Source organism: Zeugodacus cucurbitae, chromosome 4 (genome assembly GCF_028554725.1).
Source record: "Zeugodacus cucurbitae isolate PBARC_wt_2022May chromosome 4, idZeuCucr1.2, whole genome shotgun sequence".
NCBI lineage: Eukaryota > Metazoa > Arthropoda > Insecta > Diptera > Tephritidae > Zeugodacus > Zeugodacus cucurbitae.
The window spans coordinates 45,682,693-45,700,858 of record NC_071669.1 but is presented as its reverse complement, the minus strand read 5'-3'; the positions used below and the strand labels follow the sequence as shown (position 1 = coordinate 45,700,858).

Genomic DNA, 18,166 nt, shown 5'->3' with positions numbered 1-18,166 from the left:
TCTCCCAGAAAAACACTGTTAGACATTTGAGAACAGTCCTTTGTGATCCCATAAAATTCAACCCCCCCACTTAAATTTAAGAACACACAAAGCATCTAGAACCTACCAAAAACCTACAGAGGTTTTTACTTCTATATCCGCTAATTCGAAAGAATGCAAAAAAGGAGATCCAAAAGGAAATGTGGGGAAGATTCTATCTCATCTTCCTCCAAGCAGCTTCTGCAGCTAGCCTCCGGTAAAACTTTTAGTTTGATCACGTGAACCCCGATATAACAATGGCCAGTAAGAACCAATGGCTCTAACGTCCCACCCTGGGCCAGAAGAGTCTCGAAGCCGCTGGCTGTTTAACAGCGGTTATCAAGACTGTAAGTGAATAGCGAAGCTAGAAGCCTCATGACATTATAGCGCGAGTATCCTTTCTTCCATGGTTAAAGAATTATGACCGGGTACCCATACAAATCTTATCGCAAAATAACTTGTGTAAACTATTTCTGATATTACATTACACAATTTTGGATAAACTAAAATTAAAATATGGTTAATAAGCAACATCACATAGCAACCTGACGTAATGAATATTTTCACGTCGCTTGTCGCTCACCGACGAATTTCGTTATAATATTACAAGGTTTCAATCGAATTGGCTAAGTGCTTCGAAGAAAAAGTTTCTTAACTAATTTGAGATACAAGTTCATAGAGAGCTTCTAAGGAAAACACCCAGGGATTTTATGGAAACCTCTGCATATCATATAAGAACATTAGATTTCTAAAAATAAAAAAAATGTCTCGAGAAAACAAAAACACAATCGCAGCGATAATTCTCACAGTAGAATAAATCATTTCGCTTTGCTCCAATCCTCCATTTTGTACTTATTAGAACCGATTGCACCGACTGTTACACGATGATATTATTATTGTTGTCCCAACAGGGGTTGCCGCTTGCAGACGGTGCATTTTGGTTTTTCGTTTGTCTGCGTCTCATGTTGCCATCACTCGAATTTACTATTTTGCATAAATCATAATGTAATCTTCATCTTAGCAGCAAACATAAAACAAAACTCTCCAAACACACACAAATCTCTCTTAAAAAAACGTACGAACGAAACGAAAATCAAATATGGCAAAAATGTCCAAACGCTCATAATTAACTGCATGCGCGCGTACACCCGCTCGCAAGCGCTAGAGCAAGCAACATCTGCAGTCCGGGGAAGTATGCTGCAGTGCACGCAGACCAGCTGACAGACAACAGCCAGCGGAGGCTTGTCCACCAATGGCGTAGCGCACCGCCGTTGTTAAGGGACCCGCATGTGGTTTCGTTAAACACCAGTCAAGCAAATTTCTCAATGGACCATAACTGTGCAGATTAACGCCAGCCAACAACAAAATGTATGGATAACAAGTAGACAACAACAACAACAACTAGCCGCTAGTAGTGGTAGGTGTAGTAAAAGTGCATGGGGCATGCAAACAAAATTAATACTGCTGTTCAAGATGACTGCCGCTGCGGCTTCTGCTGTAGCTGCGCTTGACGCGCCTGCGCAATCAGAGTCGCAATCGCGAAAAAAATCATCATCGACACACGGCATGGCACAGCGCCAAAGCTATGGGAAATAATTTATGCTTCAGCAGGTCCCAGGCAGAAGAAGTAGGAGAGGACGCATAAGACGGAGCGCGCAACATGTAGCCAGGACAGCGCGGGGTAGCCAGCGAGCCAGTCAGCCAACCAGCATGTGAAATCATAAAATCAGCCGCCCCAACTAAAGCCAACAGCGAGCCAAGATCGACGCGTCTGGGGAGTTAGTGGACTCCAACTCCTTCAGTCCCATGGTTATATATATGTGTGTGTGTATGGCTTCGCATTCGATTTGCTGATTCGTTGTGAAAATCAACAAAATTATAAATTAATGAAATTTATGCACAATAAAATTGCAACGGAAATTATTAATGTGGCCGTTCACGCTTTAAATGCGCCCTAAATCAATAAAACATCTCCTACCAGCGCGCATCTAAAACGCTGCGAGACGCATACGCAGCGGAGAGCAAAAAATTATTAATATTGCAACATAACATGCGGGAATCACTGATGCTGCCACAACAACAACAACAACTTGAATGAACTACAAGTATTTATATGCTGGCGCTTAGCTTCGTTGCACATGCGCATGCTTTTGTGTGTGTGTGCGTTTGATTTTTGTATATTTGCAGCTATTAGAGCTTAATATTGAGTAGCGCCTCCCCCCCTCCCCTTTTGGGACCCACCAGCACAAATGATCAAATGCGCTTTATAGAGACTTAACATTGATTCAACTAGGCGCCGGATATGTTAACGCGCTTACAACATGCAGCGTGCAACATACAACAACAACCAACATGTATAGCAACAACTAAGCAACAATTTCGGAATTTCCAAACATTGCCACAAAATGTTAGCAGTTGTAAATATTGCGCTTGTACATTTATCGGTTCTGACGATGGGCGCTTTGTTGCGCCCAATTCGAATCATTTAATCGCAGCCATTTCGTAAGGGCAAACATTTGCATGGATTAGTATGAGATTATGCGCAGTAAATTGGTTGTACATTGGCGGTGATCATCTTCCACGAGAATTGATTTACTTGATGTGAGCTTCGTATTTTATGTATTAGACCCAATTGCGTAAGCATTGGGCGATTTTCCGGGGGCGATTTACTTTATATTTTTTATTTTATTAAATCAATATGTCAAAATAGATTTCATCATTAAGTTTATTGTTACCAAACTATTGCAAAATTTCGTTCCGGTAATTTCGATCTTGAGCAAATCCTGAAAGTCCTCTAAAAGCCGATGTGGATAAAATAAAGTCTTTGGTCAATGCAATTCGTCGAATAACAAGTAGAGAGTTTGCTGTAAGGTTAAATTTGTCTAACGCGACCGTTCACAAGTACATAAAATGTGTAGGATTAATTTCGAAGCTTGACATATGGGTTCCTCATGTCCTTACAGAACGAAATTTGGTTCGTCGCATTAACGGCATTGTTTTGCTTATCAAAGAAGTGAGTCATTTTGAAGCGCATTGTTACTGGCAACGAAAACTGGATAGTTTACAAGAATGTAAAGCGCAGGAGGTCCTAAATGAACTAGCGAAGGCCGATAATCACCAAAAACAGGTTAGGTAAACAAGTCTGTTTGGTGGGATTTCAAAGAGATCATCTATTTTGAGCTTTTGTCCGACAATATCACGATTAATTCTGAAGTGTATTGTGATCAGCTGGACAACTTGAGTGATTTGCTCACACTTATGAAGCTAGATTGATCCATAGAGAAGGTGTAATGGGTTGAAATCTTCAAAAGCTTTTGCAACTTGAATGGGATGTGCTACCAAGCCCACCATATTCTCCAGATTCGACACTATTAGTTCTTCCGGTCAATTTTTTGGATGGGGAACCTTCCCTTCAAATCAGAAAGTGAAAAACCACTTGGTCCAGGCCTTGATCTGCAAGAAACAAAAATTTTATGAGCGCGGAGTCAAACTCCTGCCCAATAGATGACAAAAGATATTGGATAAAAATGGAGAATGTATAATTTCATAAAATGTTTTACACAATGAAAAGTGTTTTAATTGGACTAAAAAAGTAATGAAGGAATGAACGATCCAATATATGCAATCAAATTATAACTCTTTAGTCTTTATCCTACTTGCTTCCATCCAGTTGACTTTATCATGCCATCTCAGCACGTTTTTTTTTCGAAACTGCATTTTACAAATCGGGCAACGGCGGTACTCAGCGACATCTGTACATTTTTAGTTATTATTGTAACATTTTTACAAACCAATTCCTGTAATATTGTCGTTTAAAATTTAAACCTTTTCCAGTATTACTTGCAAAAGTTAGGCTTAGGATCGATCTAATCACTTAATCTCTAAGAAAATCATAGTTAAAAATAAATTTTAACAAATCTTCATATTATTAAGTTCTAAGAAATAAGAATTTGAGAGCTCTGTGTTAAGTGCGAACCTCAAAAATACCACCAATATGCTTCAACAATACAAATTGATATATTGTATATGTAAGCTAGGTATTTTCGAGCCACACATTCATCAAAAAAGTGAGTCTTCACAGCAATAAATTGTAAATAGGAACCAGCAATTTGTTACTTTATTGGAGTTTAAATGCTTCCTCACGTATTTTAACGAGCATACGTCCACACAAGACGAGCATACCGCCTGAGCCAGGCCACGTTTCATTACAATTGCCCATCGCGTCTGCGGCGTGTCTTGAATATCACTTTTTTCACAAGCACGTTTAATTGTTGCCACAGTCCATAGGAATTATACACAAAGTGTTCTGCTGCGTTATACCAAATTTTTTATACATTTTCAATTCAATTCAATTGACAAATCGTGAGTAGCGCGAAATGTAAACTTAGCGAGAATACAAACCATTTTTTTACTGCAAACGCCGAAAATTTCCTTAAAAAACACATAGACGACTTAACAAAAAGAAGTAGAACAGTGAATTGGTGGTGAAAAAATCGTGATTTCATTGAAATACAAAATTCGAGACTAAAGAAGTTGTAGACCAAACAAAGTGGCTAGACGAGCCGACTTGAACGGCTTTAGCTATTCATATTGCCAACAACAAATTGCCAATTACTTGGACTTTGCAATTAGAACAATGCTGTAGAGTCTGAATTCCAAATGAATTGGTGCGCAGTAACATACATACATATTTACCAACAACAACAAAAAGTCCAACTAGAAACCAAAAATGAAAAGTACACAGACGACCGCCTGCCTAGTCGCCGCGACTAGGAAGGCGCCTAAGCCTGGTCGGTCTGCATCATATTGTGGTAGCCAACGCCAGCCACCCATGTCGCCATGTTTGGCTCCTGAGACAATTTCATTAAACGGCAGCATCGTTGCATACCCCAGTCGTCAGCGCTCAATTGCTGCTCTGGAGCGTTTTAAATTTTTTATCGCCACTTAAAAAACGGCCGTAAAGCGCCTGGCGGCCAAGCTTCCACCTAAAAAGGGGAAGCTATTCCAAAGTTTTGGACAGACAACGCCAGTGCCAGTTCAGCGGCGCTGGGACATCAAGTGCAGCAGCGACAAATTTTGCGTCCTGGCAAATCGTTATCATTTACTGCCGCCAACTAGACAGCAAGCAAAACAGTCAAGTAGTATACTCATGTACATGGGGTCGCCTATTTGGCAGTAGAGTAGAGCAACCTTCGAGGCAATATCAACATTAACCGTCTAATAAATCAACGCAGCAATGAAAAGTATCGTAAAAGTGCTTAAATTAATCATCTTAAATGTTTATTTGTTATTTAACTGATTCCTTTTATGATGTTACCAGGCTGCAGGGGTCACACAGCCGCTCAGCTGGTGCTCACCGCCAACCCATACGATCCAGTTCGCGCCGTTGTGCTGCGCTGCTATTTACTTTATTTTCGCATGCCAACACGGCGACCGGTCGCTCGCAAATGTCCCACCGCAAAAGCCTCCCAGCAGTCTCGTAGCCGCCGTAGCATCAGCGCTACAGTTTAAAGTTACCAACATGAGCCAACAACAACAACCGCCAACCGATCGTATCTCACGTTTATAGCTACAGGTTGCCAACAACAATAGTCTTTTGTTCGTATCTAACCCGATTTGAAGCGCCACCAGCACAAGAAGCGCTTTCTGCATTCCCCTGCTAGTTGCCTCCAGTGATCATATAACTAGCTATAAATTGTTCATAGCTGCCTCATAGGCTTATATTTGCATATCGTATGATAGTCGCTAACTTAATCTCCTTAACGGTACATGTGTGTCGCACGTCTTCAGTTAAAGATAATACATACAACATATAGTATAGTTGTCGCTTTAGCTCAAAGAAGTCGACTCCTTTTCATTTGCCTTCATAAAACTTTATCAGACTTTCAGTTTTCAAGAATAATTAAGTAAGCAAATTACACATTAGCTCGTAAATTCATGGTAAAAGACATAAATAGATCTAGATATACATATATACACTTTCCTACAGGCATTTCAGAAACTCTCTATAACTCAAATTATCAAAAATTTGCAAATCTTTTTTCATCATTTAACCTGAAGCACCACTTACAAACAAGCAAATTTAATAATCATAAAATTCCATAGGGTGTTAGAGAAAGGTATGAACCGATCACATTCATTTATATAATCAACTGATATTACGCAATATTCTCCAGATATTCTATATAGGGACCAGTTGAATTGGTTTGCCGAGTTATCAAACATCAGTTGTACCATACGTACAAGATTTTTATACTATATCTCTATTGATTATCGAGTAATCATCGTTAAATTTTTATGGATTGTTATTCTGAACATCAAATCTTGCTATTTACGTCCTTACTTAGAGAGCTATAACAAATAGTAGTTTTGACCAATTCCCTTATAAAGGATGATCCATTTCGAGGTTCTCTACTTTTTTGAAGAAAAAGACTCAGAAAATTCAAATTTAATGGGGAATGTTTATTATCTATCATTCTAAAGAACATTCTTTGGCATTTATTTTTTTATTATTATCTCTTTCAAATGTTGGAAGCGGCTACTTCTCAGATGGTCCATCCGTTGAGTCCAATTTTCGATGGCTCACGAATCGCGTGATGTTTTGCTCCAAAGTCTGAATCGAAGCAGTAATGTCCGCATAGACTTTGGGCTATAAATATCCTCAAAGAAAAAAGTCTAACAGTGTGATATCACACGATCTTAGTAGCCAATCGACAGGCCCAAAACGTGAAATTATCTGCTCATCAAAGGGTCCTCTCAATAAATCCATTGATTGATGCGATGTGTGGGAAGTGATTCCGTCTTGTTGAAACCAAATGTCGCTTAGATCACGAGCTTCAATTTCAGGCATCAAATAGTAGGTTATCATGGCGCGATAATGGTCGTCATTGACGGTTACGTTCTCACCGGCATTATTTTTGAAGAAATATCGACCGATGGTTCCACTGGTCCGCAAACCGCACCAAGTCGTTGTTTTTTTCTGGATGAAATGACAGCTCTTGAATCTCTTCAAGTTGCTCTCCGTCCCCAATTTTGCTTGTTAACATACCCATTGCGTCAGAAATGGGCCTAATCGATGAATAGAATTTGGCTTGAAAGCATTCTTTACAGAACGTAATAAAGTTGAACAATTTGTAAACGTTGTTCAGGCGTAAGTCTCTCCATGATGAAATGCCAAACAATACTGAACAAAAATAACATGACAGCTTGACACTACTCACGCGGGATCTGTCAAAAAAAGGCTATGGAAAAAGGACGTCTACTTAGATCACCCAGTATAAGAAATAGGCATGGTTATTACCAGATTTTGTAATATTCACAACATTCTCAGAAAAAACACAAATTTTCCACTTTTGCTGTAAGATTTAAAATGGTGCACGTTTTAAATTACATCCCATCCCAATGACAGTTTTCATATCATAAGTACAGTTTTAATGGGAATGAAATTGGTCTGACTCCACTCTTTGCATACTAACTCATTTCGAAATTCTCATAAAAACGATTCAGTGGCTAGAATGCAAACAGCATACGGTTATGACTATATTAGAACACTCTTTATTTTTCATTTCGTCAAAAGTGATTTAATTAACTGTCACCACTGGCTAAAGACTTCAATATTTCCAGAAGACTGCAGACTTCTTATGGTACTCATTGAGCTAATTGTTAAACCAGTGATTCACAACTTAATTTTAATGCCTGGGAACAAGTGTTACAACACGACTACATAAGAGTGGGGAAACGCCCGAAGTTTCCCTAAAAGACGGCGACCTCTTATAAATATTCTTACATATATATATGTATGTAGTATTTCTTGCGCTTTAGCATTTAACTTATAGTTGATCACTTTAGTTGGACAATCAACAAAGCAATTTCTTCAAATTACAAGCAATCACCAAGACTTCACGGCAGTGTTCGAGCGCCACTTGTCTCAGCTGTTCAAAAATCGAATCACGTGTGCATAATTCTCAGCAGCAGCTCCGGCAGCGTGCGTCAATCTCGGGTCCAATGCACCAAAATTACTGTTACTTCTCGCATTGCTCCCATCGTTTATCGAATCCAGGCGCTCGAGTTGTTGGTGGCGATTAAGTTAAACGCTACTAAACTAATTTAAAAGCGATTGAAAATTTGCTACGAAGACGTCATGGTTCGTTGCTTACACTTGATTACACTCCTCCAAGCGCAATAGTCCCACCAAATGCCAGGGATGTTATACAAACGTATTAGTTGTTATTAGTTAAAGCTATATACGAGCGCCTGCAAGTATATAAGTGTGTGTATGTGTTTCACTGGCCGACTGCAATAACCAGTCACTGGACGCAAGATTACTTTGAAGCTCAAGAGCGCGCGCGCGTCCGCCACATTGACGGCTGTCAAAACATGTTCTCGGGTAATACAAATGTCGTCGTAACACAACATTTGACATGATGTTACTGCTGCCATTGCAGCTCCTGCAACGGCTCCTGTTGCTGTCGCCAGCCAATAGCCGCTCTGACCGGACTGCCGGACAACTAACTGCATCTGTTCCAATTGTCACGTACGAACGTTCAACATTGCCGGAAGTTAATAGATTTTTGCAAAAATAAATACAAGTATTAAATCCATAATGCCGCTATGGTGGACGAATGGACGGTTGACCGGTTGTTCGAATGTTCTCTTGGTTGTTGGTTCGTTGAAACATTTTCATTAAGTTCGAAATTGCTTTTATGTGGAATTTAATTTGCGAACCACCATTGGACAAGCAATAACAATGCAATTTGGCTTCCACTTACAATGTGTATACAAGTACGTGAATGGGTACAAGTAATCTCTTTCGAGAATGCTATGGAATATGCCATAATTGAATGAATATTAGATTGATGTACAGATTTCTGAGTAGTAGATTGTAGTAGGTGCTACTCATATTTTTATAAATATGTGAGGTTATTTCTAACTGTAGAGTTACAGATGTTGAAGTTCTTCAAATTGTAAAAACAATAAATACGTATATCTGGGTGGATCTCCATTTTCTGCTAATAGAGTTCACTAAAAAATTGTGAATAGTGTTGATGCAAACTTGGTGTAATCATTTAGCTGTATAGCCCTTATAACTCGGATGATATTGAGTTTTTTTATATTATACTCTCTCAACTAGCGGTAGATTGTAAGTTTAAAATCAATCGAGATAAGTAGATTTGTATATTAATTTGGTTAAAAATTATTTCTTGGACAAAACTTGTTGCCAGTCTTCCTTGTCCCTCTGAGAAGATTAGTATTATATTGCAAGTGGCGAAATTAGACCACCGACATGACCACAAAATCTCGTTAATCGAAAAACTTAAAAGTGCTATAACTAGGTTACTAGGGAGGGACATCTGTTGTTAAAAAAAATTCATATTATATGTCACGTCGAAACGACATACCTCATACAAATAATTATATGTGCATGAACTTTTTGCAAAAAAAAAATTAAAGATTACAAAATTGCAAAATATTTCTGGGTATGCAGGTTTGTTATTATTAATATATACGATATAAAAGACAAGAAATTAACAAATTTCATTTTTTTAGTCATAAAACAGAATTTAAATTTAGGCTATTAGTAAATATTTATATGTGCCTTTTACTATTTTTACTAGTAAATCCTATAAATTTGAGTTTAACTGAGAGAAATGTTTATGTTAATAGTCAATTGCATTGTTCTTATATTTTAAAACTAAATTAAGCCGCTTAATCATAGAATTAACTAATGTCTGTAGAATAGTTATGTAAATATTGGCCAATTCCTGCTTTATGGCTAATTTAAGGTGACGTCCTGCCTCCCTCTGCTTTTCGTTTTGTAAAACTGGAGCAGAAAGGATCCCCCAGAGAACCTCAATAGGATTAAGGTTCGAACTCAGTGCTGCACAGTAAAATACGGCATTTTCCGGTCGTTAACGATGTTCTTCGTATGGATCGAGGCGTTATCCTACTGATATGATAACTCGCTATCCAAAAGATCAAAATACCGCTTCCAAAACATCGCTTGTAGCAGGACCGTTGTTCCTGGTGAGAATCTCTCCAATATTTCTTGCAATGACCTGGGCCGACCAAATTTAATTTAATTTCCAGAATTGGTATTTACATATTTGCGAACCTCAAATGTGCTTTCTTGCGCCTTTCTTTAGTGTCGGTTTAGGTACCATGCAGGTGTATTTGAGAAACTGAATTTTGTGTAAAATTGGAAAATTATTGTTATTTGCAGTCTTAACTAGGTCCTTATTTGACCCCTGCTTATCGAGTCCCCAACTTCTAGCCGTCGAATCATCCTTTTGCACCGATCATCAATGTTGTTTTTCGTCCGCTGCCTCGCACTGTACCATAAGTTGTGGTTTTTTAAATTTTCATATATAGTTTCGATGTCGCTTTCGTCTAGACGCATTTTTGAAACGCTTTCATGCATTCTTATGATTATTCATTGCTCCTCGGGTGATAAACTAATTCCACGAGGCATTTTAGGCTTAAAGTTAAAAAAATGTAATCAAATTTTCAATAATTCATTAAGTTTATACACCTACAATAATTTTGCAAACAAATTTTAACGAAAAAAGATTTTGCTGCGACACAATCAATAAGAAAGATCAGAAAGAAAGCTAGACTGATTTTGCACATATAAATATTTACTACTCAAAACTCAATTCACAAGTATATTCAAATGAGTTATAACTATGAGGAACAGTTTATGTACATATATTTACTCCCCTTCCATTCATTCATTAACTGCGCATCTCATTTGAAATCAATACCGAGGCAGATGAAATGTTTCAATTAAACCAGATATTGCGTATAAGAATCGTATTTTCTTAATGAACGTTGCTACAATTTCTTAATTTTTTTCACATTGGCAACTACATTCAGCAGTTCGGGAGCAAAACATTCAATGAATGTCGAAAATACCTGGGGTTCTCAATTTGTGAAATGAATTTTAAGTGAAAATCTGCGGGTGGTTTTGTTCATTGCCACCATCGAACAGTGCGACAATGCGACATAAAACCCAACAGCTGAAAGCGTAGCAACAAACCAACACGCATTCACACACTCAGTCAATCAATCAGAGCTACCAGTATCAACCTATTCCACTTGCCACGGGAGTAAATAAGACTCGCAAGTAATCACCATTAACTGCTTGGAATTCACAAAATCTCAAAAAAAAAACAGAAATCTTCAAGAAACGAATTCGTTTCATTTTTAGTACGATTGCTGATTTAATTGTTTGACTAATTGAGAGATTTTCTTTTTTTAATTCTCTTGAGAGCGCAGCTACGTGATCGCTGCCAATCGATTGCAACGAATGATGCGCTGTGATCCACGGCGAATGGAATACTTTGGCCGCTTTTGGTTGATCCTTTAGCGTCAAGTAAAGTGAAGTATCACATGGTTTTGTGAACCCCCACTTGGCACTCCAACCGTCACTCACTTATGCAATTGTTCGACTTGTAATGACTTGATTTTGATGAGCTGAACTCATTCCGCACATACACACAACCACAAACCGGCTGATTGCCAGCCGTGTTGATGATGACTCGATTGCATCTCATAGCTTAACCCATTTTTGGAGCCAGCGCGGCCGGCACAGCGGCGACACAGGCATTGCCGCGCCAAAAACGTTCCACGCAAAAGGTGCACAACTACAACAACTGCACAAGTAAGACTTTGCAACAACGCGGTGGCGTTTTATTTATAAAATCGCCCATTCGTGTATGAGTAAGTCGAATTAATTAACTGCGCGCTGCCGCAAAACCACCGCACAAGTTGTCGCCAAGTGACACGGACGCCAACAACAAGAAGATCGGCTGTGGCGGTAATACAGTTTGTGTTTTTTTAAACTGCCGCATTGTGCTTGATGTCTTGTTAGACAACCGGAGGACACACAGAAGCGAAATTTCACCAGCAACAACACTAACAACACCACGACCACGATTCCTTCGTCCATGCGCGAGCATAGTCCGTTGGCTGAGCTCACATTTCATTGAGAAACCAACAGTGGTCACGCTGCCACATAATCTCACTTCCACTCCGACAGCGCTCTCGCTCCTCTATTCCTCCACCTGTTACGCGCTACAAAAATGACGTACGCGAAGCGTAGTCTACGAGCAAATCGTGTTCCGGCTGCCAGTGCATGTCCGAGGCATCGGCCTATCACCAGCCATCGACAGTTTCTGGTTCGATGGTTTGGCGCCAGTGCAGGAACAGCAGCAACAACTATCACAACAATTGGCTCACACACAGATCGCAATTTAATTGCAAAATCTAAATGGAGATTTATGTAAATTTGTGAATTCCCGCATACTGCCCGCTTCTGGTGACATTCTATATACCAGAGAATGTATGTGGGAGCCGCAGCAGCAGCTTAAATCGTGTGCCTGGTGTGTGGCTTGATTGCTACTAAGCTTGGGAAATCGTAAGCGATTCCCTTGAGAAAAGAGTTTGCAAGCTGAATTCTCGCTACGTACATTTTGGTCAATGTATTCTGGGCCGTGTGCACTTCTTGAGTTTTTGCAGCAGTAAACAATTAGTTGGCATTTCGAATTAACAACTTAATTAATACAAATTCCTAGTTAGGGCATACAAGATTTCTCCAACGAAAGGGAATGTGCTCGATTTTTTTTTATAATTTTGGTACTTGTATAGCTGCGATCGCCACACTCGAGTGGGTCGAAAGGGAGAACCGTTCTGAAATGATGGTCCTCCGGGTATATTTTTTAGTTGAAAAGTTTCGAAGCAGCTTTAAAATGATGCTGGATGAGTTATGAGTGCGTTGATTTGTGGTATCAAAGCATTATTGTTGATTAGTTATCAATAAAAACTAATTTAATGCCTTGATTTCTTCCAGAATGAGAATATCTTTATATTAATATTAAATATTGTATTAATATAATATTATTAATTAAATAATCTTACTTTTTATGTTTGCGCTGGACTTGATTAGAATTGATCGAAAATCGATTTGGAACAATTTTTTTTTCCAGGAGATTGAGTCATAAGTAAAAAAGTGTGTTCTTCAATTTTCGAAGTTATTACGATTTATTGCCATTTATTACGCGAAATATTCATTTTATCCCAAAATATTATATTTTTTAATAATTATTATTGATTTATTTATTTATTTTATCAAAAAAATTAAATTTTCTATTCCTTCTTTTATTTCAGGATCCTTTTACGGTAAGTTAGAATGCAGAAAAATCATATTTTGGATATACATACAAGTGATCTTGGAGTTCCTTGAAGAGCACTATTAGTGGTATTTTCAGGAATTTTTCACCCATGTCACATATATATTTAATATATGGTTTTTGGTAGATTAAGATTTTTGATAGCCGTAGATTTTTTTCCAACTCGTCGACCTCGACGAATGAATTCTGCTGCAACAATCCAACACTTAAATTGTATATTAAGAAAACTCCCTTGATAGAACGGAATCAACCAACTGGTCCTTAAGACAAGAACTATAGTAGGAATACTAACAGGTCATTGTCAAATAGGAAGACAAGCCGACGACAGGCTAGGGAAATCACATAATGACTGCCAAGGAGTAGAAGAAGAAGAAGAGACTGTTGTACATCATCTATGCGAATGCAATGTTATAAAAGAATCACAACAATCAGACACGGTTTTATCGACGACATTTTGGAGGTTGCACAATTGAATCTTTTTTGAGTTGATCTACTCCACAAAGGCCACCGAGTGGTTCAGAGAGGACATTTTAGAGTAAAGGGATTCTAGTCCAATAACAATTTGACATACATTTCTTATAGGATGAACCTTTATTTGTATTATCTGTACTGATTACTGCTGGAGCTCTTCTTTATTTGCGGACTACTGAAGAAACCAAGTGAAGTTCATAGTCCATATCGATTAGGTTTTAACAACGTGGTGGTTTTAATCGTTCATATGGCAGATTTATATTCGAAAAATAACTTCTCTGATTTAAATTTTAATCTGCACAAAATAAGCATTCTATAGATATTTAAATATGTTTCCGCAGATCTATACATTTTAGTTGAAAAACCCAAATAATAGAACTAAATTCGGGAAATATATACTTTTATACACACATTGCATGATCTTCGTCAAATATCGTTTTGTCCATTTTTAGTTCCAAAGTGCCCACTCTTATGTTCTAACTGTTGTAGAAAACAATTTTATGAAAATCCATAAATAAATGTCATCCTATAAGTGACTAAAAGCTAGTCCTAATGGCGAAAATCGACCAAATTACATACAAAACTTCATCGATTCTTCTCATTAAAAATAGCAGTAATCATATTACCATATTTTATAGAAACAAATTAGCTAGGCTCATGTCAATAGAGTCACAACAAAAATTATTATTGATTTTTAGTTGAAGTGTGGGTACTGAATCACGCCTTGGGCATATTAACTGTATTTTAACACATCTGAATAACTGCTAGGTAGCGGGTATAACTCACTGTATAATTTCTGACATGACTAGAGTTATAAAACATAGTTTAACGACTTAATAATGCCACAGCGCGGCAATGCCATCACCTGTTGAGCTGCCGATGGACAGTTGCTGACACGCGTTGACCGGCTTGGCACAAATACAGCGGCGCTGCACGGTGTGCTGCAAGCTACAATTACGCCTTTTTCACCTTTCCAGCTGCCCGGTGCGAATACTTATCGATCGCTGCGGCTGACAAATAAGCGCCTCAACACGCCACTCTACAATGTCCATCAACAATACGAATTGGCAGGAGGTAGTTATGAAAGCAATTAAGGATATCGAATAACGCTCAGAAAATATCAAAACCGACGCTAAGATACGTCTCCAACGAACTGAAGGGTAGACAGTGTGATCGTACCTAGCAAAGCTCTTGCCCATGCGCCAACACTTGCCTGTGGTGAGAATAAATGATGACGCACAGCTGCTGATCAATAGCACGCGCTTGAAGAGCCAATAAATCATTGTGGCGATAGCCTGACTGAGGCATACAAATTTTGTCAGAATCCTCCCGAAAAACAACCATGTTGAAACGAATAAAAATTCCAAAGCAATAACCTCTTGCGAACTCATTTTGCCAATTGCCTGTAAGTAACCTAATTAGTAGTGCTGAGCGATGCACACCTGCCAACCGCGCATGCGCGCACTATAGTACGAACGTTGGTGGACAGGACAACGGCAGGACTCGCGCGCATATTAAAACTAGAGCAAAAGCATACCGAAGGCTATAGTATGTGTACAAAAAAATATTGGGCGTTTGCTCATTAAATATTCGCATTCGTAACCGTTCATTGTCAACTCATAAGTATGTCAATAAAAAGAATTTCAAAATAATGATACTAACAAGCATGATTAAAGTAAACAAGCGCAATTGTCGTTTAAATGACAAGTTTTGACAACTTGTAAAATGACATGGCCGCGAGCTGTCTATCGACGCGAGATCGCCGCGTAGCTTTGAAAGGACGCGCCTACGAACAAACGTGCAAACCCGACGACAACGAAGCGCTCACATTATAAATACGAAGTAAAGAACTTTTGCGTCAGTGTTGCAAGCATACTGCCTATATTTAGGACCCCTTCGCTGCACAATTGCTCGACTAAAATTAATAATCCGCGTAATTTGGTGATTTTGAGCCGCGCAAACACCGAACACACTCACGCAGCGGCTCTGCGAAGTGACCTTTTGTGCGGTCGCCGTCGCTGCGCGTGCATTTGTTTTGCGCTTAATATGTCATTTAGATCGTTTGTCGACGATAAGCACGTCAGCCGTCTGACGGATTGTTTTGGCTGATGGTTTGACGTGGTTTTGATGTTGTTAGCCGGTCGTTAGCTTTACTCGGCTCGGTTTCACTATTCACTTTTACTTGTTTCTGTCTTGTTTTCAAGTTTTTTCCTTTTTTTCCTGCTGCTTGATAACTGCCGCTCATGAATTGGCCTAAATTACAAGTATTATTTTGGGAATAGTGTGTTGAATGCTCAAATTGTTTTACCCTCGTTCCCTTTTGTGGGGAGAGGGCGTTGCGGTGTCAATGCGAAACGGAAATGTAATTTCTAATCAATTAAGTCTTATCGCGTCAATAAATAGAAAATAATTGCTCCACATATAGGTGACAATGGCTTATGGGGGTGGCTTGCTATTTAGCTGTAAATGATAGCTTAGAAGAAAGGTCAATGCAGAGAGTATGTGTTAGCGGCAAAAAGTGCCTTGGGAATGTGCACAATTTTGACATGAAATTATGATTTCGATCTTCAAATGCCACAATAAGTACGAGTTATTATTACTATTAGCTGGTATAATGACTAAAGCAGTTGTTAATAATAAATCTGTGAAAATATGTATGCAGTTGTGATTGCGCTGATAAGATTGCTGTCGAGTTCTAACGAGCTACAGGAATAAGAACAGGTGTTGTCATATTTTAGGTCATTAAGGATCTGTATAAATATTCGTTTATAAATATAAACATGAAGGTTTACATACAAGCATACTTTGTAAATAATTAGTGTCTAGTAGCAGTTTAGTTCTAAATTATTTGACCTAAAACCAGTTGATGACCAGAGTATACTGTGTTTGTGGAGGGAACACTTCTCCAGCCTGCTGAATGGCAGTGAAAGTACAACACCAGGAGATGGCGAACCCGATTCCCCAATCGACGACGATGGAACAGATGTTCCATTGCCCGACCGTGAAGAAATTAGAATAGCAATTACCCGCTTGAAGAACAACAAGGCGGCGGGGGCCGATGGATTGCCGGCCGAGCTATTCAAATACGGCGGCGAAGAGCTGATAAGGTGCATGCATCAGCTTCTTTGCGAAATATGGTCGGAAGAAAGCATGCCCGACGATTGGAATCTCAGTGTACTCTGCCCAATCCACAAAAAGGGAGACCCCACAATCTGCGCCAACTATCGTGGGATAAGCCTCCTTAACATCGCTTATAAGGTTCTATCGAGCGTACTGTGTGAAAGACTAAAGCCCACCGTCAACAAACTGATTGGACCTTATCAGTGTGGCTTTAGACCTGGAAAATCAACAACTGACCAGATATTCACCATGCGCCAAATCTTGGAGAAGACCCGTGAAAAAAGGATCGACACACACCATCTATTTGTCGACTTTAAAGCTGCTTTCGACAGCACGAAAAGGAGCTGCCTTTATGCCACGATGTCTGAATTTGGTATCCCCGCAAAACTAATACGGCTGTGTAAGTTGACGTTGAGCAACACCAAAAGCTCCGTCAGGATCGGGAAGGACCTCACCGAGCCGTTCGATACCAAACGAGGTTTCAGACAAGGTGACTCGCTATCGTGCGACTTCTTTAACTTGATGCTGGAGAAAATTATAAGAGCTGCAGAGCTAAATAGAGAAGGTACAATCTTCTACAAGAGTGTACAGCTCCTGGCGTACGCCGATGATATTGATATCATCGGAAACAACACCCGCGCCGTTAGTTCTGCTTTTTCCCGCCTGGATAAGGAAGCGAAGCGAATGGGTCTGGTGGTGAAGACGAAATATTTCCTGTCATCAAACAAACAGTCAGCGCATTCGCGTCTTGGCTCCCACGTCACTGTTGACAGTCATAACTTTGAAGTTGTAGATAATTTCGTATACCTAGGAACCAACATTAACACCGATAATAATGTCAGCCTTGAAATCCAACGCAGAATCACTCTTGCCAACAGGTGCTACTATGGACTGAGTAGGCAATTGAAAAGTAAAGTCCTCTCTCGACGAACAAAAACTAAACTCTACAAGTCCCTCATCATTCCCGTCCTACTTTATGGTGCAGAAGCGTGGACGGTGTCAACATCCGATGAGACGGCACTAGGAGTTTTCGAGAGAAAGGTTTTGCGGAAGATTTACGGTCCCTTAAACATTGGCAACGGCGAATACCGCAGAAGATGGAATGATGAGCTGTATGTGTTGTTCGACGACATAGACATAGTCCAGCGAATAAAAAGACAGCGGCTACGCTGGCTGGGTCATGTTGTTCGAATGGATGAAAGTGCCCCAGCTCTGAAAGTTTTCGATGCAGTACCCGCTGGTGGAAGCCGAGGAAGAGGGAGACCTCCACTCCGGTGGAAGGACCAGGTGGAGAAGGACCTGTCTTCACTTGGTATTACCAATTGGCGCCAAACCGCCAAAAGGAGAGATGCGTGGCGCACTGTTGTGGA

At 39.4% G+C, this 18,166-nt stretch overlaps 1 protein-coding gene across 1 annotated transcript in view; it reads left to right on the top strand.

Moving 5' to 3' along the window:
- Positions 1 to 16,706, top strand: part of Sowahc_0 (ankyrin repeat domain-containing protein SOWAHB) — a 77,648-nt gene extending 60,942 nt beyond the window's left edge. The window contains exon 4 of the mRNA XM_029046180.2: positions 13,183 to 16,706. Within this exon, the coding sequence (XP_028902013.2) occupies positions 13,183 to 13,203 (21 nt within the window). The 3' untranslated portion in view covers positions 13,204 to 16,706. The remainder of the gene's footprint in view (positions 1 to 13,182) is intronic.
- The last annotated feature ends 1,460 nt before the right edge of the window (positions 16,707 to 18,166 follow it).